The sequence below is a fragment of the Octodon degus genome, unplaced genomic scaffold (assembly GCF_000260255.1).
Source record: "Octodon degus isolate 3935 unplaced genomic scaffold, OctDeg1.0 scaffold00012, whole genome shotgun sequence".
In the NCBI taxonomy this organism is placed as follows: domain Eukaryota; kingdom Metazoa; phylum Chordata; class Mammalia; order Rodentia; family Octodontidae; genus Octodon; species Octodon degus.
The window spans coordinates 28567089-28579137 of record NW_004524588.1 but is presented as its reverse complement, the minus strand read 5'-3'; the positions used below and the strand labels follow the sequence as shown (position 1 = coordinate 28579137).

The following is a 12049-nucleotide window of genomic DNA, read 5'->3' as shown; positions in this document are numbered from 1 at the left end:
TTTCTAAACGTAGCTTACCTTATTTTGCAATTTCTAGGAAAATCAAATTTAAAAAGTCTTCTAAGTTTAAAAGATTTTATATTATATGCTAGTAACTTATATTCAGACTTCTAAAAACGCCTGACTCTACTCTCTACTTTCACTAATATATTTGGTGAAGTAAAAACAAATAAATAAAACAAAACACTGTTTAAGTGAAATATGGTAAAGCTACCTTTGTATGAAGCAGCACAATAGCTATTAACACTCTTAAACTTAAAATAACTTTTAATTTTTTTCCCCTCTGAGACAAGGTCTCACTGTAGAGCCCAGGCTGGCCTTAAACTTGCTATGATCTTCCTGCCTCAGCTTCCAAGTGGTGGTATTACAGATGTGTACCACACAGCTGAATTAATTCTTTTTTTTTTTTTTTTGCGGAACCAGGGAGTGAACTCAGGCCCCTGCGCTTGCCAGGCAAGCACTTATTCCGCTGAGCCACCTCCTCAGCCCCAGCTGAATTAATTCTTTAAAATACTTTTGGAGCCGGGGAGATGGTTCAGTAGAATAAGCGCTGCCCTGGAAAGTGCAAGGGCATGAGTTCAATCCACAGTTCCGCAAAATAAATAAACAAATAAATAAAATAAAGTACTTTCATTTTTAAAATTATTTATTTATTTATTTATTTATTTATTTATTTATTTGGTACAGGGTCTTGCTACACAGCTAGGACTCAGAGTGATCCTCCTGTCTCAGCATCCTACCACACCTGGTCTCTATGGTTGGCATGGCCACCCAGGGTTCCAATGCCAGCACTGCAAGTGGTACTGGGGATCAAACTCGGGTCCTTGCGCTTGCCAGATACGCACTTAGACCACCAAGCTATCTCCCCAGCCTAAAATACTTTTCTATCTATGATCTCAATTCTGAAAAATTTAAAGAGTAAATACTGAGAAGTTAAGTGATTTATTGTCCAATTAGTGACAGAAGGAGTAAAAGTTACAGTGCAAACTCAGGCTACTAAACCAGAAAAAGAGTTCAAAAAATTTTTTTGTATGTATCTACAAAATACAAATATATACAATAAAACAAGAATTTTGCAAGATTTTTCTTCAGAAATTTCAAAAATAATATACACAAAGTTATGAATGATATACATGAACTTTTTGGATCAGATCCTTCTATAGCAGTGTGTAGAGTATATTCACAAAAATTCTCTCATTTAACCCTCAAAATTAATTGAGAAAGATATCATTATTCTAATTACAGCACCAATGAAACAGACAAGGTGAGTTTTGACCAAAGGCTTGAATCCAAGCGAAAGAACCAAGTCTAAAGTTTTTCCATTTAACCTTTATATTTATATCCATTTTATTCAAACTTATTTTAAATTCAAGCGATACAGCAATTTATTCTAAAAATCTGCCTTAAGTAGAACTGCATTGACTAATGGGATTTAATCACAAAAATTTAAGGATATTTACAGCTTCACTATTGTAAGACAAAGCCTACGAAAATAAGCTTACATACTGTAGCAATAAAACAAATTAATGCAAGACTCCAAACTATAGCACTATGCTATCTTTTGGATAATAAACGAACATACAATAATAACATTAAACATTCCAAATGTTCTTTTTGATGACTAACACTTCCTATCCAAAGGTAAATTTATTTACTGTTAATTAAGTTTTCTTTTAATATGCTTATAGTTGCTAGACTTTATTTTTTTTTTTAGTTTTAATGGAAAATAGCAACGCGACAGTTTCAAAACAGGTTAGTAGGAATGTTACAATAATTAATACATTGCATATTGTTGTCTTCATAGTAGAGTACAAGATGCAGACATGATATCTTGTCTAAACACTATTAATACAAATTTTTCTTCCCATTGAACTAAGAGAAAGTAGCTGTCTATCCTATTTTGTACATATAGATATATATTCTTTTTCACTACAAAATGGTCCTTCATTTACATCCCCCTTTTTTGTTTTGTTTTGTTTTGTTTTGGGGTATTCCACTGCCATTCAAATATTGCAGGTGCTTGAACTCAGCAAAATAACCCAGTACAGTCCAGTAGTCAATAATAGTAGTGGGTATCCGCAGTTGTTGACTTGAGCCTTTTACAGCTCATTGATAGGCTTTAACAAGCAAAAACAACAACGGATTTCAAGTCAGACTTACGGTGCATCCGCAGGACTCATTCTGATGCCCAGTAGAGGTCCCCTAGACCAGGTTTCTCCGCAGCTACCTCTGTGTGTTGCGTTCAAGTACGTCAGAAAACTCACTCGATTCCAAATTCTAAAAACAAATACCATAAAAGACTTTTTAAAAAGTTGTACAAGCACAAGGTCCGGAGTTTGTTCCCCGGTACAAAAAAAAAAAAAAAGAAAGAAAGAAAGAAAAAAGTTGTACATATTTAACCAACACGAGTTAGGTTGCATAAGATAACAGACTTCTTAAATAAGCCGACTTCAATTTTGGAAAAGTCCTATTTTCGTGTAAAGGTCTATTATACTTTTTTTCGTGAGCTAAGACTAGAAAATAACATCTGCGGTGCCAATTTAGTTTTTCCATTATGGTTAAACTTATCTCCTATTTTCTTTTCCCTTGCTCTTACTAAAAATAAATGTTTATTACATAAACGGAAAAAACGGGCCACATGGACTAGCTCAGCGCACGACTCTGGAGGCTGAACGTGCGCGCAGCGAACGCCATGAAGCGCAGAGGCAGCCGCGTGTCCAGCGCAAACGAGGCTTCGGGAGGCGCAGGCTTGGGCTTGGAAGCGAAGGGCCCCACAGCAAAGCTGGACTGGGCACGACGCACGCGGCCCGCGGAGCGCCGTCTGAGCCAGCAGCCGGCCAAGCCGCCACGTTCCGGCCCGGCAGCGGCGACCCTGAAAGCCCTTTCGAGGCCCAGCCTCTCCGGAGCCTCCCAGTCGCCAAGCCCCGCGCGGGGCTCCCAAGTCAGGACGCGGACGCGGGCTTCCCAGACCCCTCAGAGGAGGGCGCCGGCTCCAGAGCCCGCAACACCAGGCGGAGAAGACTCCCGCAAGACCCCACGCACCTCCTCAGAGCCTCGCCTCCGCATCCAAGGCTGTCTCCAGCCCCGCAGGTAGCCGATATTCGCGGGAAGGCCGGCAGCGCGCCGAAGGAATCCCCGGCCGTAAGCCTGAACCGGGCGCGGGAAAACCGCGCTTCTCGCGATACTTCGGGAGGCCCAGGAAGCCGCAAGCCTGGTCGGCTCCCATTGGCTGCCGCGCCCGGCTAGGCGGCAGGGGCGGGAGCAGCGGGACCCCGCGCTGGTGAGGCAGCCAATCCCGAGCAGCCGGCGGACATACCCGGAAGCGAGGCTCGCGCTGGCCGGCCGGCCCGCGGCGGGTGTGCGTCTCTGTCGGCCAGGGCCGGTCCCGGGGCGCCCGAGGGGCCAGGAGCTGGCCGGGCGGCGGCGGCGGCCTTCCGACCCTGGCCCGTCCTGGGGGTCTGGCGGCGTGGGTGGGTACTGGGCGTGACCGGGGCGGCTTCCCGGCGCTTGGCGGCTTGGAGGCCTGGGCGTGTTCTCCAGCCCACCAGTGACAGCCGCAGCCCGAGCTGGGCTGGCGGCGACTCCTGCCCACTTACCTGCTTCCCTTTATTGTCTTCCTTGGATCTCGGATTAGTGCCATAAAAATAAATGCGGAGCCTTTTAATTAGAAATCTAGTCGTTCAGTTCCATTGTATAGTTCTTGATCTGTGGCAGATTGTTTTAATCAGACCTCAGCGCACTCACCTGTAAAATGGGTTTGTAGCCCCATGTGTCACAAAACTCTTGCTAATCTTACCTTTTTTTTGTGATGGTAACAGGGATTGAATTCAGGACCTTGTGCTTGCCAGGAAAACATTGATTGCACTGAGCTATCTCTCCGGCCCCCTTTCTTACCCTATTTTGATACATGGTCTTTCTACCTAGCAGCTCATGCCGGGATTACAGGCGTGCGCCACCATGCCTGGCTCAGGGGCCGTGCCCAGGTTCCAGGCCGGCCTGGCATGGCACACTCGGGCTCAAACTCCGGACCTTGCCCTTGCCAGGCAGGCGCTTAGGCCTCCGAGCTATCTCCCCGGCCCCACGAAACTTTGGAGGCACTGGCCGAGGTAAGATCGCTCTCAAATTGGAAAGCACTCCAAGTTAGAAGACACAGCTTCCTGATGGGTTTTCATTATATAAGAATCTCGTTTTATTTTACACTGTGAGCCAAGGAAATGCAGCTGGGCTTGACATTTTAAGCTAAATACACCAAGAAAATGTAATGTGTAATGTTATCTAGAACTTAAAATTCAGAATTTATATAAAGGGAGTTGTTATGAAAATGCTGGGAAGAATAAAAATCTGTGCCATAACGTCACTATACTTTATATAACTACAGGTGAACCTTAGATTATTTATTGTTATCTAAATATTTAATAAATTTATGATTATTTTTGTGTTGCAAGATTCAGGAAATACTCTGAAACTAAAGGAAAAATGAAAAATTCAAGAGAATGAAACAAGCAATTTTTATGGGTTCTCAAAAGAATGAAAAGCTAGATAGGCCTTAGAAATTCTTTAATGTGAGCTTTGATAGGTTTTTGACAGTGTTGTAGCAGAGAAACAGGCAGAAGGAAAAAGAGAAGGAGGCTTCATTACCTTGGAGGACAGGAGAGAATCTGGGAAGATAAGGAATTCTCTGGATCGGAGCAAAGGGAGGCTGAGGCTTTCATGTCCTTTTGCCCGGGGTGGGGCTTGAGGGGGATGTTTAGATACGCCTGAGGGGCTGATTGGGGCCTTCCCTGAGGTGGCGGGAAGGGAGAAAGGAAACTGCACCCTGGGCTCAGTTGGAGAAGAAGGGGGAGGTGGGCTCTGGGAAGATGAGCTGTTGTTGTAAGGGCTTCAGCCATATTGCATGGCCACCATAATGGTTCAGCAACTCATACTAGGGCCAGAACCTGTCAAGCTTTATAGTTTGCAGTGAAGTTACAGGCCCAGAGAAGTTATCATAAATGGTAGATTTGGGGCTGATGAGATGGCTCAGTGGTCTAAAGCACCTACTTAGAACAAGCTTAGCAAAGCACAGGGACTGCGGTTCAATCCCCCAGCACCACATGCCAGCCAGCCCCGCCCCCACACACATAAATAAATAAAATTTTTAAAAAATGGTAGATTTAAATTTGAGTCTGGAGCTCTTGCCACTAATAAAATTTAATAACACATTAAGATTGTATACTAGGTCACATTAGGCAGACTCATGTGTATCTAGGGAGTGTTTGGGCAAATGTGATCTCCTACAGCCTGCAGCCTGGAACACTGAATCCAGCCACGTTTACTGCATAGCCAGAAGGTACACCATGGTGACGGTCACTTTCAAGACACAGGGGTGCAAAAGGAGGAGTTGCAACGAGACGTGGAGGCCCTCTTGAGGCGCATGGTCAGAGCGCAGATCCTGACCAGCAAGGCTCTGCAAGCTGCCGCCCAATGAAAGGAGTGCACCTCTGGGAGATGTATGCTTACTCTCTTAGGCCTTTCATTCATCTTGTCAGGACTTACTGTTGGTGGAGCCTGCATTTACAAATACTTCATGCCCAAGAGCACCATTTACCATGGAGAGATGTATTTCTTGGATTCTGAGGACCGTGTAAATTCCTTTCCTGATGGAGAGCCTTACTTCCTACCTGTGATGGAGAAGGCTGACATTCGTGAGGATGACAACATTGTCATCATTGATGTGCCTGTTTCTACTTTCTCTGATAGTGATCCTGCAGCAATCATTCATGACTTTGAAAAGGGAATGACTGCTTACCTAGACATGTTCCTGGGGACCTGCTATCTGATGCCCTTGAATACCTCCATTGTTATGCCCCCAAAGAATCTGGTGGAGCTCTTTGACAATCTTGCAAGGGGCAAATATTTGCTTCATACTTTTGTGGTTCGAGAAGACCTGGTTGCTGTTGAAGAAATTCGTGATGTTAGTAATCTGGGCACCTTTATTTATCAACTTTGCAAGAACAGAAAATCCTTCCACCTTCAACGGAGAGACCTCAGTGCTAGGTTTCAGTGAGCATGCCATTGATAAGTGCTGGAAGATTAGACACTTCCCTAATGAGTTTATTGTTGAGACCAAAATCTGTCAAGAACGAGACAGCAGATGAGAGTATCCTTGGTGATAAGAAGTTCGAGATTTACAATATGACTTCAGTATTAAAGAGGAGATATACAGTACTCAAAAAAAAAAAAGATTGTATACTATTGCACATGTGAAATTAAGTAGAACAAACTTGTTGGATCATCTCAGAATTCAGTCCAGACAAAATCAAGAGTTAGGACTTTTAATCAAATTTAATACTACAGATTTTTTTTTTTATGAGCAGAATATATTTATTGAGAGAAAGAAAGCTCCTGTCCTGAGAGAGGGACAGGAGGTGGGGGGGCCCAAGTGGGTAGTTCCCTGGGAAGCTGTCTCTTCCAGGGATTTTTATGATGTAAAACCATGCAGGGCTAAGGTGGAGAGACTGGGAACTCGCTTAGGTGGGCAGGAGGTAGGGCAAAACTATGGTCAACCAATAGGATTACAAGCACCATTGCTCAGGTAAAACTGATTAAATCCAGTATCAAATGGGAAAGCGAGTCATGTAGCAAGCGGGCATGAATACGGAACAGGGTCTCTTCCTGTTGGGGGTTGGGCTAGTGATTCATTTGGGCTCTTTCAAATTGATTGATATTATTTAGAATATCAATCCCTAATGCCCATCCCTAGTGAGGTATGTAGCTATGTTTCCTCTTTCTTTTGTCTTGGTCTTGAGTTGTGGCCCACACGAGAGTGTCTGTCTCTTCCAAAAGTTGCAAAGTCACCTTGTCTTCCATCTTGTCTCCTTGAGGTCCTGGCCCTGTCTGACTGCTTATAATATTTCTGTCTAACTTAGCTGCCTGCAACATTCCCTGCTCTGAAGTAACCTGAACTGCCGTGAGGGAAATATGGGCAGTGACCGCTCTGGCTTCTTCAAGCTGAAACGGGTCATAGTTGTTGACTGGTAGTCAGATATATTCTTCAGAGGTTCTATCTAAAGGCCCTCAATAGACACCAGGCATTTTCATTACAGCTTTGAATCTTTCTGGGCATCCCCTCCTTCTTTCTAATTGATTCCTGCACCCAGGCGTCCCTGAGTAGCCCTCTCCAGAGCAGCTGGATGCTCCTCCGTCCAATGATCTCAGTGGGAAACTACAAAATGATACAGGGAGAAAAACTGGTCTGGGGTGGGTGACCTCCAAACAATATAGGGAGCCTCCAAATGACATAGAGCTCTGGACCTGACCTGCACGAGTTCGTGTTCTCTAAAACCGAGGAATGAATTTTAGAAACAAATGGAGGTTATGAGCAGAATATATTTACTGAGAGAAAGAAAGCTCCTGTCCAAGAGAGGGCCAGGAGGGCCCGAGCGGATGGTCCCTACAAATATCTCTTAATGCCTGATATACCAAGGTGTGGCCTAAATAAAATTAAACCTGGCACCTATTCTTAGGGTTATAATCTTCTCCTCCATCTCTTTTTTTTTTTAATTTTCTGGCAGAACCAGGAATTGAACTGAGGCTCTTGTACTTTCCTAGGAAGCACTTATTCTACTGAGCCATCTCTCCAGCCAAGGTTATAATCTTCTAAGATACCAAACTCAAATTTGATGAAACAAGACATGTTGTAGCACCAAAACCAGGAAAAGTCATCTAATGAAAGAATCAAGATCAAAAAAGATCAGGGATGGAGAAAGAACAAAAGAAGTAACATCTGAAAATAATTTTGAAAGGCTGGTAACATTTCAACAAATATAATTTGGAGACTGAGTAGTGGTGTTTTTAGAAAATGATGATGATTCTCTTTTAATTGATGAATGCATATATACTGGGTAACTTTTAAACTGATACTAGTTTACAAATTAATATGGCACAAGGCAAGTGTGGACTACACAGTCTCAAGAAAGATAAATTAGGGCTGGGGAGATAGCTCGGCAGTCGAAGCGCCTGCCTTGCAAGTACGAGGACCTGGTTTGATCCCTGGTTCCCAGAGCACCTGGCATGCCATGCCAGCCTCCAAAACCAGGCATGGTGGTGCACCCCTGTAATCCCAGCACTTAGGAGGCTGAGACAAAAGGATCACTGTGAGTCTGCGCTGCATAGCAAAAGCCTGTACTGAATAATTAAAAGATTAAAAAATAATAATGATACTATTGCAGCCTAGTAGAATAAACATCACTTCCTTAAGAAAGCCTTCTTTAACCCTTTGAGATAGCTGACTCATAGCCCCCTTATAGTATCTGTATACGGTCCAGTCATAGTACTTAGGTTGCCTTCAGTCATCTCCACTAGACAGTAAGCTTCTTGAGGTAGGACTGCGTCAATTCATTATTAAATCCCAGTATATAGCCATTCTATTCATATTTACTGAGTGGAGTTAATGACAGCTAAGATTCAGTTTAAAACAAAGAGCAAACTAAGGGCTAGGGTTGTCTGCCAGCAGAACAGGGTTACTTTTTAAAGCATCAAGTTTTCCCAGGCTTGAAATTACTGAAGTAGAAATAGGGTAATAAGGACAGGTATTGCAATAAAGATATTGCTTTAGTAAGAGATTGGGCAGATATCCTCTTAGGGCAGTGATAATGAACTTTTTAGAGACTGAGTACCCAGCTGTAACCTAAAGTCCTCTTATTTATTACAAAGTGTCAATACTAAAGCTAAACCTGAATACCGAGGTGATTGTTGTTATGGGTCGCTTAGCATAGGAACCAGATCAAAGGTCAAATTAAAATTTGAATAGAGCCACTTATTACTGAGCTCAGGGTTGTCAGCCAGCTCTCATGAAGATGGAGAGACCTCGAATGCAGAGGCAGCGGGTATTTATAACAAAAATCACACCCTGTTTGGTGAACAAATTTGTTATCTAGCACAGAACAACAGAAAACTACATTCATTTGACACAGCTGCAAACTGTAACTAAGAGGTCTTTTACAGTTTAGCAATAAGCGCATATTTTTACAAGATACATCTTAAGCTGACTATGTTTACAGGAGATGGTTAGGGAGGGAGTTTGCTTCAGCTTGCTGCCTTGACAGAGAACAGTTATTCACTGTTAAACAGCCTTGAGCAGAGAGGGAGAAGACATTTCTTAGAGTAGTTAATGGGAAGCACAAGGTTTTTCTTAGTAATTTCCCACAGTTGTAGCACAAAATTCAGTTAACCTATTACATTACCCACTGGTTTTGTCTGGGAATCAAATCTTTGAGTCATTTAAACCTCATAACTTGAATTGCCTGGGTATGTGAGGGGCTCACGTTTAGGCCTCAACACCATTAACGTTATTGTCTGAATTCTTTGTTGTATATACATAGTTAGACAGTTTATTATACAAGGTCCAATGAGCAGAACCAGAAGAAATATGATCATGGGCCCAATCAAGGCAGTTATCATTATTTATCCAGGGGGATATTGAAAATAACCCTCAGTCATTACCTTGACAGATAACTTGAGCTAACTCTTTTAGTATGTTTACTTGATTCTGTATCTGATGAGTGTTATCTAATAGGTTAAAACAGCACATGTTGTTTATCTTTTTACATCCTTGATGGTGAAACACTAGTAAATCATCAATGGCAGCCCCATTATCTCATATAGCTTGTCTATGTTGTTTTTGTTCTGTATTGAGTAGCGCAATGGCCGTTGAAGTGGCATTAAGAGCTTTGGCCACATTACAACCCAAGTTGTTTTATATTTTTTGGTTATTTTGCCAAAGAAGAGGTTTTTAACAACACTAAGTATTATAGCATAGGCTTCTGTGTCAGACAGGAAAGTGACTTTATCATTATAGTCAGGAGGAAAAAGGGATGTTAGAAACTTTTTCCTCTTGTGGGGTGATGATGTTTTGGATGGTGTAGCATCAAATCATCTTGACACAGAAGAATTATAGCCAACCTGCTTAAGCAGCAGGAGACCTTATCCAGATAAGCTGGAATATAGTTAAAAGTATGTTCATTGCATGTGAAAAACCATCCGGTAGGCAATAAGACATTGCAATTTATATATGGGTAGTTTGTAAGACTAGAGCAATTTAAAAATCCTGACAAGCTGCGGCACTTTTTTTTCAGTACTGTTTACAAATTGTACACAAGTTTTATTTAAAGCAACTACACTCCTTGATGTGACAAAATGTAGGGTGCCAGGTGGTACATCATGTAAGACAGGTCCCTAATTAGCCAGGTCATAATATGCATAAAGCAGGTTTAGAATTTTTTTTTTTTTTTAATTTTAGGGTAGGGTCTACAGGGTGTTCAAGGTCTCATTACTAGATCTGACTTGTAGTGATTCTCCTGTTTACAGCCTCCCAAGAGCTGGGATTACAGGTGTGTACCACCACACCCAGTCTTAATTGCCATCTCAACATGCCCCGGGAGTAGGGTCAGCACGGCAGGCCATGGGATCAAAGCCCTGGCCCCTACACCTGCTTGTAGGTGCCTTAATCTGCTGAGCTATGTGGCTGGCCCCTAGAAATGTATTTTTAAAAAGTTAAATTTTTGATATCTTCTATAGGTTTGCACATTGGTCTTAGACATGAACTCAGTACATATTGAAGATCTAAGTTTTGTTCCAAAGAGAAAGTTAACAAATTAAGAGTATTTGCCATCTGTATTCACATGTTATCATGAGAATTAATTACAGGCACAGTGAGTATGGTTGGCAGTGCATGAAATGCAGGTAATACATAATACAGGATAAGAACTGAAAAGAGAGGCCAGTTCGTACCATGGTATAGTAACTTGATCTTGATCGGATTAGACATATTTTTGATTGACCATCTTGTTGAGTTGTCGTCCACTGTATCTGGCTTAATGTGGGTGTGATGAATCTAGTGTCTTTTTCTTGCTACCTTGACTGAGGTGGCTGTGCTCAGGATAAGGTCCTAGCCAGCGAAGTCCCAATGTAGATGGATCCCACTTTTTTATCCACACCAGAGAGCCAGGTTCTACAGTCAGTGGACTGTCAAGTTGTTTGGTCTTAGATGTTGACAAGAGAGGAAATGTGTAGCCTGTAGTGTAGACTGCAGAGCCTACAGTAAGGTCTTAACAAGTTCCTGATTAGAAATGGATGTCAGGATTTCCTCCCCCACATTGGGGATTAAGGGAGATGCTCGACCATACATAGATTTAAAGGGAGTGATCCTGTGTACATAGGGAGCACAGTGGGCTCACAATAGAGCAAAAAGGAGACTTACCCAGTTTTTGCCAGTCTCCAGCCCTAGTTTTGAAATGGTTTCCTTTAGAGTCTGATTTATTCTTTTTAACTGACCTGAACTCAGGCCTGTATGCACAATGTAGCTTTTATTTTCATTTCAGAGCCTGGGACAGACTTTTGGTAACCTGGGCTATGAAAGCCAGGCCATTGTCGGACCCATAGTAATGAGTAGGCCAAATCTGGGAATAATCTCTGTCAGTAACTTTTTTGTTACTATTAGAGCTGATTTTGATCGGGTGGCATAGGCCTCTGGCCATCCGGTGAAGGTATTTACTAAAACAAGGAGGTAGCAATACCCTCTTTTTCCTGGACTCATTTCAATGAAATAATTTCCTAGTGTTCCCCAGGAGATATACCTTGAGCGTGCTGTCCAGGTTCACAAGTAATCCTGGGGTTTACCTGGGCACAATGGAGACATCAGCTGCTTTCCTCAGTCATTTGATTTCGTTTGGGTATGAAATAGGATTTCTGTAACAGTTTAGCCAATTCATTTCCTCCCAAGTGAGTCCTTTGGTGTATTTGTTGAATGAGCTCTTGGCCTAGGGTCTCAGGAAGGAGAATCCTGCCATCCAGCAGCATCTGCCAGCCATCTTGTGTTAGTGTGGTTTTTAAGCTTTTAGCCAACAAAAGGTCCGCATTGGAGTAAGTGGGCTGGTCTAGCACTCTGGGCAGCAGGACAGGCAAGAGTGTCTTAAGCAGCCCCACTGTTTTGTTTTTTTTTTTTTAAAGTTTATTTATTTATTTATTTAGAGTGTATGTGTGTGTGTGTGTGTGTGTGTGTGTGTGTGTG

General features: G+C 42.5%; 2 protein-coding genes across 2 annotated transcripts in view; one reads left to right on the top strand and one right to left on the bottom strand.

Annotated features, from left to right (window-relative positions):
* Nucleotides 1-3160, bottom strand: part of Mre11 (MRE11 homolog, double strand break repair nuclease) — an 87559-nt gene extending 84399 nt beyond the window's left edge. The window contains exons 1-2 of the mRNA XM_023709523.1: nt 3043-3160; nt 2161-2277 (exon numbers count right to left, since the gene is read on the bottom strand). Coding sequence (XP_023565291.1) covers nt 2161-2180 — 20 coding nt within the window. The 5' untranslated portion in view covers nt 2181-2277; nt 3043-3160. The remainder of the gene's footprint in view (nt 1-2160; nt 2278-3042) is intronic.
* A 2253-nt stretch (nt 3161-5413) lies between these two features.
* On the top strand, nt 5414-6184 carry LOC101567421 (integral membrane protein 2A-like). The gene is made up of 2 exons (XM_023709584.1): nt 5414-5443; nt 5576-6184. The coding sequence occupies exons 1-2, from the start codon at nt 5414-5416 to the stop codon at nt 6044-6046; spliced, it is 501 nt and encodes a 166-aa protein (XP_023565352.1). The 3' UTR covers nt 6047-6184.
* Nucleotides 6185-12049: the final 5865 nt, after the last annotated feature.